We start from the raw sequence: 17297 nt of genomic DNA on the forward strand, positions 1-17297 counted from the left end.
CATTTAATGATACATAATATATACTCAAAAGTAGTTTTAAATAATGTATTAATGACTATTTGCAATACTAAGCATGACCTAGATATAAAATAAATATTAAGAGAAGAGTCTGAATAATCAAAGTGTAATAAATGGAATTTGGATCCAAGTAAATGCATGTTGATGTGTGTGGTGTGTGTGTGTGTGTGTATACATCTTTTTAAAAAGCAAAATGATAAATAAGTATTAATCTCAGGACTGAACACTTGAAAGTTAATTATCTCTCTGAGATTATTAGATTATAATAGTTTGTACAATGTTCACATAGGTTCCAGACCAAACCTTACATTGAAGTGTTGAAGGAACTTCAGTTTTTAGCAGGTATGATGCACAAGTTTAGATTCTTGTTATCTTCTACCTATGTTAGAATTTTGTTATGTTCCTCATCCAATATTCTAGCAGCCTGATTAAAATATGTAGATAAGACAAAAAAGGAGAAGAACAATGTCAAAAAATATATCTTTGTTTGCATGTGAGCACACGAAAACTCAGCATTTCCTTCATTATCATATTAGAAGAGGCTCCTGGCTCCTGTGTATCTGGATGAAGTTCAGGTGTGTGGTCTGGAGAAATACATTTCTATGAAGAACACAATGAGCCCATTCATCAGCAAATCTTAATGTCTGCTTGTTGCATATTGTATATGAGTTTTTAAAAGGAAATATGCTATAAATATCCAGAAGTCAAATATACACAGTATTTTCAATATATGTGGTAAATTTGCAGTAGTGATAATAGAAATTTGAACACTCTCTGGGAGACCATGAATAGTGTCATACAGAGTACTTTCACAATGATTTTAGGTGTAGCATTCATACTGGGAAATTTAGGAAATGGATTCATAGCCCTGGTGAACTGCATTGACTGGGTCAAGAGAAGAAAGATGTCTTCAGTTGATCAAATCCTCACTGCTTTGGCCATCTCCAGAATTGCTCTGCTCTGGATAGTGCTATTTGATTGGTGGGTATCTGTGACTTTCCCAGGGAATTGGATCACTAAAGAAACGTTAAGACTTGTGTACATTACCAGGCATGTGAGCAGTCACTTTAGCATCTGGCTTGCAACAGGTCTCAGCATCTATTATTTTCTTAAGATAGCCAGTTTTTCCAACTCAAATTTTCTTTACCTCAAGTTTAGAGTTAAAAAGGTGGTGTCAGTGACATTGATGGTGTCTCTGGTTTTCTTATTTACAAAAATTGTGCTTCTGAACACACACATTGATTTTGGGATTGATGGGTATAAAACAAACATGTCGCACAGTTCCACTCTGAACCACATTGCACAATTTTCCAAAATTTTTTTGTTCACCAACACGGTGTTCACATCCATACCTTTTCTTGTGTCCCTGATAACTTTTCTCCTGCTTATCACCTCTCTGTGGAAACATCACAAGAAGATGCAGCAGAGTGGCATAGGATCCAGAGACTCCAGCACCATGGCGCACATAAAAGCCTTGCAAATGGTGATTGCCTCTCTCCTCCTGTACACCATTTTCTTTGTATTACTTTTTATAAAAATTTGGAGTTTTAACTTTCTGGAGAAGAATATGGCTATTTTTCTTAGCCTGGCTAGTGGAATTACTGCTCCTTCTGGCCACTCATTTGTCTTGATTTTTGGAAACAGCAAGCTGAGACAGACCTCTCTTTCGGTGCTGTGGAGGCTGAGGTGCAGGTGCAAAGGTGTGAGACATCTGGGTCCATAGACCATCTTGGGATCGTCATTCATACCCTAGAGGAAAATCAGTCAGAAGAAATTTTTTATTAATTTGTACTTTGTTAATATTTTCCTGTTGAATGTTGCTTTGTGGATTTTACAAAATTGTGCTTGGGATAAGTGCTATCCAAATATACTACAATTTTATAGTACAAAGAAAAGTAGGTATATTAATGTATGTATACTCAGATCACTTAAATGTAAGAAATGAGTGACATGAATTCAGTGTTGATTTTTTGCCCTTTTTCAGATTTTAAAATTAGAAACCTATTCTATATAAAATATGTAGGTATATCATGAATGTGAAATGGTTACTAAAATAGAACTTTATGATCTTGTACAATATAAAATGTGTTTGAATATGGAAGATGTGCCTAACATGTTAGATAATAAATGAAATATTAAATATAGTCTATTCAAAACAAATATACTACATCATCCTTTCATATATGACTGAATTTAAAATTTAGAAAATTCCTCATTATCCTGAAGATGTTCATTTTACTTTCCTATATGTATTAATAGCTTCAAATTTAAGAATTCTTAGACTGTATTTATTATAGTTAGAAATATTTAATCCACTTTTGGAAGTACATTGCATTTTTGTATGTAGTTTTCAGTGTTGGAACAGAATCTATAATGCATAAGAAAATGAAAATCACGGCTCATAAAAGTGTTTTAATTGTATATCACACTGGAAAGTTGTGTTTTTAAGTGCTTTGTGTCATAAAATACTGGTATTTTACTAGAGTGGAAAATAACTAGGTTTCCAAGGGAACAGAAACTTAAAGTAACTTATGAATTGCTGGTATAAACATGAAGTATTGTTATGCTTATATGTTATAATTGATTTTATAGCACAATAAAATATAAATAATAAATTAAATGAATTTAGAAAATAGATGAAAATTTGAAAATAAATTATGTGCTGAGGATGTAATGTGGAGGTAAACATTGGCATGTGCCTTGCATTCAGTGTTGTGGTAATTCTGTACGTATATATATATATATATAATATGTATTATACATAAATGTAATGCAAGATAGAATCCTGCAATTTTTATAATTATTAATTTAGGGTTATTTTTATACAAAATTTCCTTAAATCATTAGATTTTTTATTTAGTGTTGTTTTCTTGTGTTAATATAGTTCATTCATTTGATGAAAAATTATACCGTGAACATTTTTTCTGCCTTTGGCCTTAACAAAGGCTGAGGAGCTCTAATCATCTCTTTTGCTTGCCTTTAAGATACATTTTAGTGAGAAATAGATGACATATAATAAAAATGGGCATTTTTAAATACACGACCACTAAAAAGAGGATTTAATAATACTTACGTGGCAGGTTATCTGCATAGTTCAACTTTTTAATATTCACATATGTATAGTTTTATTTTTCATGTGATGAAACTGAGGTTCTCAGATGTTAAGAGATTTATCTCTGAAGATGGCAGCCATGTGGTAGACAGACGATGCCTCTCCTCTGAGTTCAGATGGAACGTCAACAGGAAGAGGCTGCCAGCAGACGCATCTGGAGCACGGTGGGAGAAGCTGTATGATGCAATTTTGGTGCTCTTGTAAATGTTCTAATTTTATCTGTGGCATTTTGTTCCTGATTGGTGTGCACACAAAAGGGACAGGTGTGTTTGTTTGCCGAATTGAAAGTTAGGTGCCTTACTCAATGAAAGTGTGTGTTTTGTGTTTTTATTCTCTTGCAGCTAGAAAATGATATTACTTGCTTATAACTATTTATAGTGATATTTTACTGCTAATTATTCATCTTTTTTGGGTGCTGGCTAGAAAATGAGATGGCTTAAAATGTGAAGATGGTAATTAATTTTGGAAATAACCGGGATGTTTGTATATAAATGGAAAATTTGCTAATGTTTCCTCAATAAGTTTAATAGTGTCTTTAGATTTTGTTTTTAATTTTTTGGCATTACTGGGGTTTTAGTCAAGTCCTTGATTTGGCTAGGCCATCAGTCTATACTTGAGCTGGACTCCCAGCTAATTTAAAATTTTTTGATGGTATTTGGGTTTGAACTTAGTGACTTGTGCTTGCTAGGTAAGTTCTCTGCCACTCCAGCCTTGTCCCCAGCTGTTTTTTGCTTTAGTTATTTTTCAAATAGAGTCTCAGGTTATTTACCAAACTTGTACAGTAATCCTCCTACCTATGGTTCCCTTGTAGCTGGGATTACAGATCAGTGCGAACCACCATGCCTATCTTATTTGTTGAGATGGTGTCTCACCAACTTAATGTCTGGTCTGGCCTTGAACCCCAATGTCCTTTCCTCTTCCTCTCTGATGGCTGGGATTATGGAAGGGACTCACTGTGCCTTCTCCTGATTTTAGTTGATATAGATGTGCTTTAAAAAATCATCTTCAGAGAGATCTTTCTCTTCTGTCTTTTCTGATAAAAATCTGTATTAAAGAGTACCAAATATGCATTATTATTCATGAAGATGATTATACATTTAAGTCTCTTTTTAGCAATTAAAATGGTACATAAAACAATGGTATACCTTGTTGTGTATGTATTATATGTTCATTGAAATGTCATGTAATATTCACATGTGTTTATTATTAGAAATTTGCAACAATCAAAAGGAAAGTAAAATTCGGAAAGTGTCTATAAAGTAATGATAAGTTCTATCCAGAGAGGATACAACTAATTTGAACACATAAGAAATAAATAGTCATGTTAGATGACATCTATTCGTATTTTCATATGCTAAGGAATGTGACTCTAACTCTAAATTCTTGGCTAAAATATGCTCTTTTGGATTCAATTAAAATATTTCACACAAAGAGGACTGGGGTTATTGCCTACACACACCTCCTCACTGAAAATGGACCTACTTTAGAAAGACTGATGTGGACTAAGTGTTTGCCTTAGAAAATGAAACTTTGAAGAAAAAGCCCACAGTGTGTCTATTTGAAGACTGGATATTTAAATGAGACTAAATGAGATCAAAAGGATGAGGCTGTATCTGCCAGGACAGGTGCCATGAGAAGAGAAGAGACAGCAGGATTCTGTGCTCACAGAAAAAGGCCCCGAGAACTGACAGAGGACAGGTCAGCATACAGGTCAGCAAGAGATTCCTCACAAGGATCAAAGAATGGTGCCCCGTGACCTTGGACTTGCAGCCTCCAGAGTTATGAAGAAATACATTTCTGTCAAATAGATGCTCAGCCCATGGTATCTTGTTATGGCCCTAGCACACAAATGGAACAGGAAAAGAACAATGTTGAGCTAGTGGACTGTCAAATCTGCCGAGAGAATTAAGCAGGCTGTGATAAGATGTAGAAAGGGAGGTGTCTTGTAGTTTGAAGCAGGAGATTTTTAAGGTTTGACATAAAATAAACTGCAACTCAAGGTTGCTTGATTTTATTCTATCTTCATTTTTCTTAGATAAAGCATATGTATAGTACAAAAATGTGTACATGCCACATTTTGGAAGGTCAGGAGAGCTGGATGAATTTAAACCTTGTCAAGATCTTTGTTTGGATTACAAGGAGAGAGCAATGTGATTCAGACAGAATTAAAAGGAGAAGTGTTTTATATATCATGTGTATGACATTAAAAAAAAGAGAGATAGTAAGAAGATTCTTTGGTAGTGCTGGGATGAAGAGCAATAGCAATTCTATGAATCCAAGATAAAACAGACAAGGAGAGAGAAGAAAAACATGACTGAGAACCTGGAATAGAAGTTAGAAGTATTCAAAACTTGAAAATCACTAAATAAGTGGAGTTTGTCATTAATAGAGAAAACACTCAAAGTTTAGATAAGCACATATATTTGTATGACCCTAAAAATAATGATGCACAGATGACACCTGCAGGAATTTCAGGTCTTCAGAGTTCTTGGGTCCACTCTGAGAATGAAAGCACAGGCGGACTCCAACAGCAGAGGTCGGAAAGATTTTATTTGTAGAGAAGAGAAGAGAAAAGCCTCATGGGAACATGCAGGGGGACCCGAAACCAGTGATCCTATGGGTCAGGTTGGAGATTGGGTTTTTATAGCCTTTTTGTATTGCCTGAGGGCAGAGATGTCACTCAAGTGAAAACAGAAGTTTCTTGGGAAGGAGAAGTGTCTCCTTGGCCAATTATCTCACCTTTTGGGACCTCTTGCAGTTCGTTCTTCAGTAACATGGCATATTTAATATGACATAGCATATTTTGTTCATTTATACATCTTGTTATCTCTATTTCATATATTACACTGTGTGTGCTAGAGTCACAGCCAGAAGCACTACATGAAAACTGTTTGAAAACTTGTGAATAAAGATGTAAGGATAAGAATGGTCAAAGGACTGTTATTTGCTTTCTGATATTTATTCTTCCCTTTTCGGTTATTGACAAAATTCCAACGCTATCATGGGCATCTTGGTTTCCAAAGTACTGATGTTTGGACAATTTTGTTAGAGGAGAGGTAGGTAAATTTCCATCTAATTAATTCACTAGCAGTTTATTCATTTTGTAGCTTCACATTTTGTTTTTTTTGAGGCACTGGGGTTTGAAATCAGGGCTTCATGCTCGGTAGGCATGCACTCTTACTGTCTGAGCTAACATACCAACAAGCAAAATACTAATGTAAAATGCAATACTCTCTAAGCTGAAATGAATCAATATTTAATGAGAGATATTAACATATAACAGAAAATATTAATAAATAAGACAGAACAATTAGGGTCAGGGTAATTTCAAAAATAGAGGACCAGGTACTGTAGGAGTACATAACAAAGTAATTAAATTTGGCAAAATACTTAATGTATGCTTTGTAAAGTGTTTAACGTTTTGCAAGCTCACAAGCCAAGCAGAATTTGTAATTGTAACTGAAGTAATAAGTTTTAAGGAAATAGATAAATACAGACTTATTTCCATGAAATGTTTAACTTTTGCAAACACAGTTAACGAGTACAAAAGTTCCCTCTATCAAAGATCAAAGTATTGCTATTACACAAAACATGTTCTCTAATTCCAACAAATAAATAATATTATAATGAAGTATCAATGGCAATAATAATAATATTTCATGAATTTGCAAATACACTAATTTCATCACAGGTGAGATTGATACAAAGATACCATTTCATAATAAATCATCAAATTAGAACTGCATAGTAATGACAACACTATCTAAACTGATGTTTAAAAATTTCACCCAAATATGGAAAATTCATATATTTGCATGTATTTTGGTAAAAAAAATATTTAAGGGATGAATGGGTAGAATATTTATCCCAAACTGAAATGAATGACAAAGTAATCTTTAAAAATATGCAAAGCAGCTGGACATGGTGGCACTAGTCTGTCATCCAAGCTCAGAAAAATGCAAGCTGTTATTCCAAAAGCAACTAAAGCAAAGAGAAAAAAAAAAGGGAGGAGAGGGGGAATAGACACGTGATGACGCAAGTGGTAGAGAATCTGCCTAGCAAGATCTAAGCCCTGAGTTCAACTCAGTACTGCCAAAAAATACATACATAAGTAGGAATGTAGAAAGCAGTGAGGAAGAAGAAGATAAATGTTTGCTTCGTATGCTGTATATAGAAAACCAGACTCAGCATTCTACAAGTTTCATCCTGAAGTCAGTGCCACCACTTTTGGTCACAAGGAAAGGGAAAACAAGAGGTTAATATCCTTGCCCAAGGTGCCACTGTAATAAAATGGCAGAACTTAAACCATTAGCACAGCAGTCTGATTCCCAAGTTTATATTCCTAGCTAATTTACAAACTGCATGGACAGTCATCCCTTCATATTTGCGGACGTTGGTGTCAATACTCTCCATGGAAACCCAAATCCAGGGAAGCTCATGTGCTTATATAAAATGACAGTATTATATAGAACTCTGAATTTTCTCCCATACACTTTCAATCCTGTCTAAATTACTTGCAGTACAAAATAATTAGAAATGCCACGTATACAGTTGTTATGGTTTGAATGTGAAATGTCCCCCACAGGTTCATGTGTTGGGGGCTTAGTTCCACCTGTTGGGCTATTTAGGATGGGACCTATCTGTAGGAAGCAGGTCACTGGAGGCAGGTCTTTGGGGGTATCTTGTCCCTGGTCCCTTCCTGTCTGCCACAGGGTGAACAGCAGTTCTGTACCCCATGGTACCTGTTGCCGTGATGTTTTTCCCAAGTACACAGGACAAGTAATTATGAACTTCACCCTCTGAAACTGGGAGACACAGAAAATTCTTTGTCCTATAAGCTGTTTCTGCTAGGCATTTTGTCAGCATGATGAAAAAAGAAACGAGCACCGTTGTCATTCAAAGGATTTGCACATGTTCAGTAACAAGGGAATTATTACACATACTTATTTTTGATTTGCAGTTTTATGAACCTGTGGCACTGAAAATCTGCAGAAATCAAAGGCCCACTAATAAGTAAAGAAGAAATTAATGACTTAGAATACTAAATTAAAATATATAGGTGGCAGTGAGACCAAAGTTTTCATTGTAAAAGTAAAAAGACAAAAAGCAAATACAGGTAATATCAGAGAACATTTAATATGAGCATCAAAATTGCATAATATGTGTTTCTTCCATTGCATTCCAGGTGTGTCTGTGAACAGCCCGTTGGTGCTGAAGTTTTAATGGATTTGAGGAGAGGTGCCCTTTGCTGGAGGTTTTTACTCCAGCACCCAGCTGGTAACTTCCATGGCTGGGTAAGTCTTTTAACATCTGAGGACCTTAATTTCATTACATGAAAAATAGAACTACACATATATGAATACTAAAAAGATGAACTACGCAGCTAACCTGCCATATAAATATTAGCACATCCTCTTTTTAGTGGTCATATATTAAACATGCCCGCTTTTAAATTATATAACACCTGTTTCTCATTAAAATGTTTGTTAAAGACAAGCAAAAAGATAATCATAATTTCTCAGACTTTCAGAGATCAAGGCCAGAAAAGATGTTCACAATATAGTTTTTCAACAAAGGAATGAATGAGCGAACTACATCGGGATAACAAGAAAACAATATTAAAAGCAAACTTAGCAGTTTAAGGAAAATTCTTTATAAAAATAAGTTCAAAAAAAGTTATTCATTTGTAAAAATATACTGGATTGTATCATATTTTATATTATACAATGTATCTAGATGGTTTCCATATAAATACATATGAAATTTACACAACATACAGCACGTGACAATGTTTCCCTATCCATTATATCCCCCAGCACCTAATTTATTTTCAAATTATCAACTATTTTATAAACACACTTAATTTTGTTTCATTATGCCATTAAACCAATGCTAACAACATATAAACACAACAAAAGTTCATCTTGTGTGTTGGTAACTCTTAAGTTGCTCTAAGTTTCTGTTGCTCTGATATCCTAAGTTATTTTCCACTCTAGAAAAGATGACCCAATGAAAGACCTTAAAAATATTCTAGTGTGATATGCAAATAAAAGGCATATCATGAACCATGATTTTAAAATCTGTACTCAATGGTTTGTGTCCATAAGTGACAATTACGTAGAAATGTATTTCCAAAAGTAGATTATATGCTCCTAATTATGATAAATATATCCCAAGAGTTCTTACATTTGAACTGTTTCTATAGACAAGAAACAAAATGAACAGCCTGATGATGCAGAAATTTTCTAATTTTTACATTGAGGCTTATATATGAAATGGTGGATGTTGTGTAACTGAATGCCATAGACTATATCTAATATTTAATTTCATATTTAGTATGTTAGGCTCATTTTCCATATTAAAAATACATTTTCTTTGTGTACAAAACTATAAAGTTCTACTTTAGTAACTACTGCTCACATGTATAAATACACATATATGTCATACATTATAGGTTTCCTATTTTAAAATCTGAAAATGGGCAAATAAGTTACACAAAAATCATATTATTTGTTAGAATGAACATTTCTTGCATTTAAGTGGCTTACTTTGATAAAATTCTGACTATTAGTACATTATTTACATACTGTTCTATGTACTACCAAATTGTAACATGAATGGATATTGCTTACTCCAAGCACATTTTTGGAAGCATCTTAAAGAAACATGCAAGAAAAATATTTAACAAAAGTGGAAACTGAGAAATCAGAATTTCAGGTGAACTGATTTTCCTCTAGGGTATGCATGATGATCCCAAGATGGTCTATGGACTCAGAGGTCTCACACCTTTGCACCTGCACCTCAGCCTCCACAGCAACAAAAGAGAGGCCCTCCTAAGCCTGCTGTTTCCAAGAATCAGGACACATGAGTGGCCTGAAGCAAAACTAATTCCTGAAGCCAGGCTAAACAATATGAGCAGATTTTGCTCCAGAAACTTAAAGCTCCAAATTTTTAGTAAAAGAAATACAAAGAAAATGGTGTACAGGAGGAGAGAGGCAATCGCCATTTTCAAGGCTTTTATGTGCGCCATGGTGCTGGCATCTCTGGATCCTATGCCACTCTGCTGCATCTTCTTGTGATGTTTCCAGAGGGAGATGATCAGCAGGAGAAAAGTTATCAGGGACACAAGAAAAGGTATGGATGTAAACACTGTGTTGGTGAATAAATATAATTTGGAAAATTGTACAACTTGAGTTAAGTTGAAACTGTGAGACATGTTTGTTTTACACGTGTCAATCGTGAAACCAAAATGTGTGCTCAACAATACAATTTTAAAAAACAATAAAACCAGGGAAACAAGCAAAGTCACTGACACCACCTTTTTGACTCTAAACTTAAGGTAAAGAAAATTAGAATTGGAAAAATTGGCTATCTTAAGAAAATAATAAATGCTGAGGCTTGTAGCAAACCAGATGCTAAAATGAGTGCTCACATGCCGGATAAAGTAAGTAAGTCTTAACATTTTTTCACTGATCCAATTCTCTGGGAAAGTCACAGATACCCAGCAATCAAGTAATACTATCCATAGCACACCAAGCCTGGAGATGGCCAAAGCAGTGAGGATTTGATCAACTGAAGACATTTTTCTTCTCTTGACCCAGTCCATGCAGTTCACCAGGGCTATGAATCCATTTCCTAAATTTCCCAATACGAATCCCACACGTAAAATGACTGTAAGTGTACTCTGTACAACATTACTCATTGTCTATAAGAGAATGTCTCAAGTTCTGATTTGTTAACACATTCTTTTAGAATACTCTGCATGCTTGCTTTAAAAACTCACATGTGATATGAAAGAAGCAAACACCAAGATTTGCCAGTGAATGAGCTCATGGCATTCTTCATGGAAATGTTGTATTTCTCCAGAGCACACAGCTGAAGTTCTTCCAGATACACAGGTGGCAGGAGCCTGTTCTAGTTGATAATGAAGGAAATGTTGAGTTCTTGTGTGCTCACAGGGAAACAAAGATATACTTACGGACATTGTTCTCCTTTTGTATTACAGACATATTTTAATCTGCCTACTGGAGTATTGGGTGAGGAACATAATCAAATTTGAGCATAGGTAGAAGGCAACAGGAATCCAAATTTGTGCATGATACTTCTTAAAACTGAGGTTTTTTTTTTATTTAACATGTCAACATTAGTTGTGTTTAGGAACCTACGCAAACATTGTACAAACTGTTAGTAATCTAATAATCTTATGGAGCTCATCAACTTTTAAGTGCTCAGAACTAAGATTAATACTTGTTTGTCATTTTAGTTTTTATAAAGGAATGCCTACACCCACGGGTGCACACACTCAGCCATGGCTGTGCATGTACTTAAATCCAAACTGCATTTATTCCAGTTCCTTATTCAGGCTGTTCTCTCACTGAACATTGATTTTGCATCTACTTCACACATAGTATTTGATAGCTGTTAAGACATTTAAAACTGTTTTCAGGTATATATTATAGTATATATATTAATATGTATTTTCATATATATATTTAGATGTTATGAATAAATGCATATATTCAGGGAAATTGCAAATATTCAGTAAAATTGAACTATTCTATGTATACCTATGAAACAGGTGAAAATATCTCATTGTTACATGAAGTAATCACTGAGGTAAATGAGTCCATCCACACAGCAAGAATCTTCTTCAAATCCTCTTCAGTCTGTCTCTCCACTGACCAGTACAGCTGATTCTTCCATCAGCATCAAAACTTTTAGATTTTACCCATGTCCCCCAACTTGCCACAAACATGTGATCATGACCTTCACTATACACGCTAAGATAGGTGAAGAGGGAACCCAAGCTAGGCAAGATGAGAAAGAGCATCATGACTTGGTCATTCTTCAATAGCCAAAGAAAAGTCAAAGAATAGTGACAGAAATGCAACTATAAATACCAAAGACAACAGAAAAACCATGGACATTACACCTCAGCAATGGCAGAGATAAGAAGAATGATAGAGGAGGTGAATTCAACTATGATATATTGTAAGAACTTTTGTAAAGGTCACAATGTACCCCCAGTATAGCAATAATAAAAAAAAATTTTAAAAAGAAAGGAATGGCAGAGAAAGACAAGGGGCATTCCAGTGTGTATAGAAACCCCAACCTTAGTAACACCAGCAAAAATTATCAAAGAAAGTGAATGCAATATATCTTAAAAATTTTCACCAATGTCTTACGTGTAGCAGAGAGAAAGGTGGAGAAGGCATTTTAGGTCAGGATGGGAAAATTTTAAGGAAAAAACACCTGGGAAGAGAAGTACAGCATACCATGAGTGTAGAGGCAGGGACGTCCCTCTGACTTAGCTTCTTCCAGGTCACAAAATGAGCTCTGGAAAGAAGACAACGAGAAATGCAAATGACCTTGGGGTGGGGTTGTTGTGCATGTGGCCACTGGTGCTGGATATTTATGGAGTTTTACAAAACAGACAGAACGTGGATCCCAGGGAAACACTACACTCACACCCTAGGAGCTGTCACTGAGCCACAGCACTGTGCTTTTCACTCTGGATTGGAAACACTTTTCACGTCAGCAACAGCTCCCAATGAAAGACAATCTTATTCACACAAGGTGAGAATTGGACAAAGACTAATCCCCAAAAATTATATCCAGAAAGAAAAACTTCTCAGTTCTTCAGAGAGCAGCTGTGTCTTTATTAATTTCAGAGTCAGTATGTGTGTGTGTGTGTATTTACATGAATGTAGTGAACCTCTAAAAAAGTTTTATATTCTGATTGTACCAAATGGAAGTAATCAACAAAGGTTAAATCAATATAATTGCATGTAAGTATTTCTTTACCGAAATCAATATATTTACAATAAAAATTCCTACCATATCACTATCAACATCAATATTTCTATTTTAAATAAAACAAGTTGGAACCCAGGTATGGTGTCACATGCCTGTAATCCTAGCACCCTAGATACACAGGTAAATAATAGAGATAGATGACTGATAGATAGATAGGTAGATAGATAGATGAAGAGATGATGATGATGGATAGATGATAGATGACAGATAATAGAGACAGATTAAGCATACATAGATGACAGAAGGATATATAGACAGACAGTTGAATATCAGATAATCAGACATACTCATGTTTGTGGTAATTACCTTCTCAGTGAGAAACTGGTGTCAGATCACCAGCAAGTTTGTTGTTGCTACTTAAAAATTGAATAATTGAGCTCTTGGTCTCTCTGATGTTTTTGCTTGAGGAAGAACAATAACTGCCAAAGAAAAGAGACAGATGATGCTCAGTGAAGAACATAAACAAGGAGAGGCCGTGTCCCAGGCAACAAATTAGTGTCCTGCATTTCTGTCTACAGGTCTCACAGGATGAGTGTTGGCAGCACAGACACAGCTGAATCTGCAAAGATTGGATTAGGGGAAGTGGTGAGAACAGCAGCTGATGGAGTGGATTCCTAAGACAGCAGTTGTAGAAACTTCGAATTCTGGTAAAAATAACACACAAAGAGCAAACTAGTCCTGAAAATTTTATTTCTGAGGTTGGTCTTTTAAATGGTGAAACCAAAGCCTTAGGCAATGTTCAATGGCTCATGCTTATAATCCCAGTTATGTGGGAAGTGGAGATTGGTATGATGGCTGCTTAAGGCCATCCTGGGGAAAAAATTTACAAGACAGAACCACAACAAACAACCTGGATAGTGATGGTACACATATTAATCCCAAACTATGCAGGAGGAATTGGAAGGAGGATCACAGTCCAAGGCCAGTTCCAGGCAAAAATAAGTTAAGCAATAAAAGGGCTGGAGGTATGGCTCAAGGAGTACAGCACCTGCCTAGTGATGATGGGGCCCTGATATGAAACCCCAGTAATACACACACACACACACACACGAATGCAAGTCTAGAAATCAGAATGCTTTTGCTGGCATTTTTTTCTTAAAATTTTATTTATTTCATTTTATTTTTATTATATTATTGTTGTGTTGGCAGAATAGTGTGAAATTCACAAGTTGTTATGTTATATAATATTGAATTCTTACCTTCCACCATTCCCCTTTATCCTCCCTACTCCCATTCTTGGAATAGTTTCAATGGGTCTCATTGTTCCATTTTCATACACTAGTGCATGATATTTCTAGTAAATTCAGCCTCCTTCACCCTTTGCTTATATTCCCCCCGCCTTGCCCCCTGGTACCAAATCCCAGATAGGATCTGTTTTAGTTTCCAATTCTGTGTTTTTGATAAAAGGTATTTTCATTTGTGTAAGATAGCAAGCTACACAAGGAGTTTCATTGTGATGTTTCCATGTATGTCTGTATTATAGACACTGGTTCATCCTCTTTATTTTTTCCTTTTTTAGTTACTGTAGCTTAGGCAAAGTAATGTCTTACCATTGTTTGAAGGATAAACATTATAGAGCATGTGGAGGGCTCAGAGTAGTTGTCTGTATAAAACAAAGCTAATCAAACATTATTTTACTTCTTCCTCATTTCCTTCTCCTTTTAACACTGCTTCCTCAGTTTAATATGTTCTTCATTTTAAACTATCTTCTTCAGTTTACTATGTGACTTGCTTACAATATAAAGATTCAAATTTTTTTTGTTTTCTTATGGGCTATTATTATGTTTTGGATGGTATATTTCTGATATTATCTGCATTTGATTTGTCTGTTTATTGATTTTTATAGTGAAAACTTTGGTCTCACATCCACCTATATATTCTAACTTAGTTTTCTATGCCTCTAATTTCTTCTTTTATTATTAGTGGACCTTTACTTTTCATAGAACTTAACTCCACAGATTCAAGAAACTGCAAATCAAAAATAAGTAGATGAAGCAATTCCCTTGTTATTGACCATGTTCAAATGCTTTGAATACTATGAGAACAGTGTTAATTGCTTTTCTCATCACTCTAACAAAATGCCTGACTGAACAACTTACAGGAGGAAGCATTTCCTGTGAATTCCAGTTTCAGAAGGTACAGACCATGGTCACTTGTCCTGTGTACTTGGGTAGAACATTGTGGCAGCGGGAATGTGTGGTGAAGTGCTAGTCACCTCATGGAAAATAGGAAGCAGAGAGACAGGAAGGGGTCAGTGACAGGACACCCCCAAGGACCTGCCTCCCAGTAACCTGCATCCTCTAGATAGGTCCCAGTCCCTAAAGTTTCCAGAACCTTCCTAAATAGCCCAACAGCTGGGAACCAAACTCCTAAGACATGAATTTGTGGGGGTCATTTCACATTCAAACCATAACAACTGTATATATGGCATTTCTAATTATTGTGTGCTACAAGTAATTTAGACAGGATTGAAAGTGTATGGGAGGATAGTCACAGGTTCTATGTAAGTACCGTCATCTTACATAAGCATGTGAGCTTCCATGAGTTTGGGTGCCATGGAGAGCACTGACACCAGTGCCCTCAGTTATCAATGGATGACTGTCCATGCCAAGTTTAAATTTAGCTAAGAATGTAAGCTTAGGAATCAGGCTGCTGTGCCAATGTTTTTGGTTTTGCCAAAAGATTGTGGAAAAAATGCCAATATAAAATTAAATAGTTTCTAAGCTGAAATGAATCAATATTTAATGAGAGGTATTTATCAGAATAATAGAAATGCTAATAAGTAGGACACAACAATTTGTGTCATGGTAATTTAAAAAATACAGGACTAAGTACTCTAGTGCTATGTATATAAAAGTATTGAATTTTGACAAAATCCTGAATGAATACTTTGTAATACTTTTAAGTATTTCATAAGCTCACAGACCAAGCAGAATTTGTAATTGTAACTCCAGTAATAAGTTTTAAAGTAGTAGGTAAATATAGACTCTTTCACTCATTATCATGCTCAAACATTTAACTTTTGCAAGCACAGACCATTAATGAGTTCATTTCCTTCTATCAAGAATTGCTATAACACAGAACATGTTTCTAATCCCACAACAAAATAATGTTTTAGCTAAGTATCAGTAGTAATAATGATAATATTTCATGAGTTTATAAATATCCTAATTTTATCATAGGTTCAATTGTAGAAAAGACACCATATCATAGTATGTCTTCAAATTAGAACTGCACAGTAATAGCAGTATTTAAATTGATATTTAAAATTTTCAGCCAAAAGTGGAAAATTTGCATTTTTGTATGTATTTCATAAAAATATATTTAAGGGATGACTGGGTAGAATATTTAACCCAAACAGAAATGAATGACAAAGTAATCTTTAAAAATGTATAAAGGAGCTGGGCATGGTGGTACAAATGTTTCATCCCAGCTCAGGAAAATGCAAGAACTTATTAAAAAAGTAACTATAGAGAAAGAAAAAAAAAAGTGGGAGGGGGGGCATGACTCAAGTCATAGACAGTCTCATACAGAGTCTGCCTAACAAGATCTCAGTCTTGAGTTCAACTCAGTACTGCCAAAAAATAAATACATAAATAAAAGTGTAGAAAGCAGTGAGGAAGGAGAAGATAAATGTTTGCTTACTGTGTTGTATACAGAATACCAGCCTCAGTGTTCTACACGTTTCATCCTGAAGTCAGTGCCATCACTTTTGGTCACAAGGAAAGGGAAAGCAAAAGAGCTTAAGTATCTTGTCCAAGGTACCACCACATGAAAATGGCAAAACCAAAACCATTAGCACAGCAGTTTGATTGCCAAGCTTATATTCTTAGCTAATTTACAAACTGCATGGACAGTCATCCCTTGATATTTGCGGGTATTGGTGTCTTCAGTGCTCTCCATGGCCACCCAAACTCGTGGAAGTGCATGTGCTTATATAAAATGACAGTATTTACATAGAACCTGTAGCACACAATAATTAGAAGTGCCATGTATACAGCTATTATGGTTTGAATTTGAATTGTCCCCCATAGGTTCATGTGTTGGGGACTTGGTTCCCAGCCGGTTGGGTATTTAGGAAGGTTCTGGAAACTTTAGGGAGTGGAACCTATCTAGAGGAAGGGGTCATTGGAGGCAGGTCCTTGGGGGTGTCCTGTCCCTGGTTCCTTCCTTTCTTCCATGAGGTGAATAGAACTTCTGCAACACACTTTTCTGCTGCCATGATGTTTTTCCCAAGTGCATGGGACAAGTAATAAGGACTTCACCTTCTAAAACTGGGAGGGACAGGAAATTCTCCCTCCTTTAGGCTGTTTCTGATAGGTATTTAGTCAGAACGATGAGAAAAGTAACT

General features: G+C 35.4%; 2 protein-coding genes across 2 annotated transcripts; one reads left to right on the plus strand and one right to left on the minus strand.

Annotated features, from left to right (window-relative positions):
* Positions 1-802: 802 nt before the first annotated feature.
* LOC109675130 (taste receptor type 2 member 14-like) lies at positions 803-1741 on the plus strand. Its single transcript, XM_020151924.2, has one exon. The coding sequence runs from the start codon at positions 803-805 to the stop codon at positions 1739-1741; it is 939 nt and encodes a 312-aa protein (XP_020007513.1).
* An 8152-nt stretch (positions 1742-9893) lies between these two features.
* LOC109675129 (taste receptor type 2 member 14-like) lies at positions 9894-10832 on the minus strand. The gene has a single exon (XM_020151923.1). The coding sequence runs from the start codon at positions 10830-10832 to the stop codon at positions 9894-9896; it is 939 nt and encodes a 312-aa protein (XP_020007512.1).
* Between the last annotated feature and the right edge of the window lie 6465 nt (positions 10833-17297).

Source organism: Castor canadensis, chromosome 6, assembly GCF_047511655.1.
Source record: "Castor canadensis chromosome 6, mCasCan1.hap1v2, whole genome shotgun sequence".
Classification (NCBI taxonomy): domain Eukaryota; kingdom Metazoa; phylum Chordata; class Mammalia; order Rodentia; family Castoridae; genus Castor; species Castor canadensis.

Coding starts and splice junctions, on each gene's coding strand:
- LOC109675130 (XM_020151924.2), top strand. CDS start 803: ATGAATAGTGTCATACAGAGTACTTTCACAATGATTTTAGGTGTAGCA.
- LOC109675129 (XM_020151923.1), bottom strand. CDS start 10,832: ATGAGTAATGTTGTACAGAGTACACTTACAGTCATTTTACGTGTGGGA.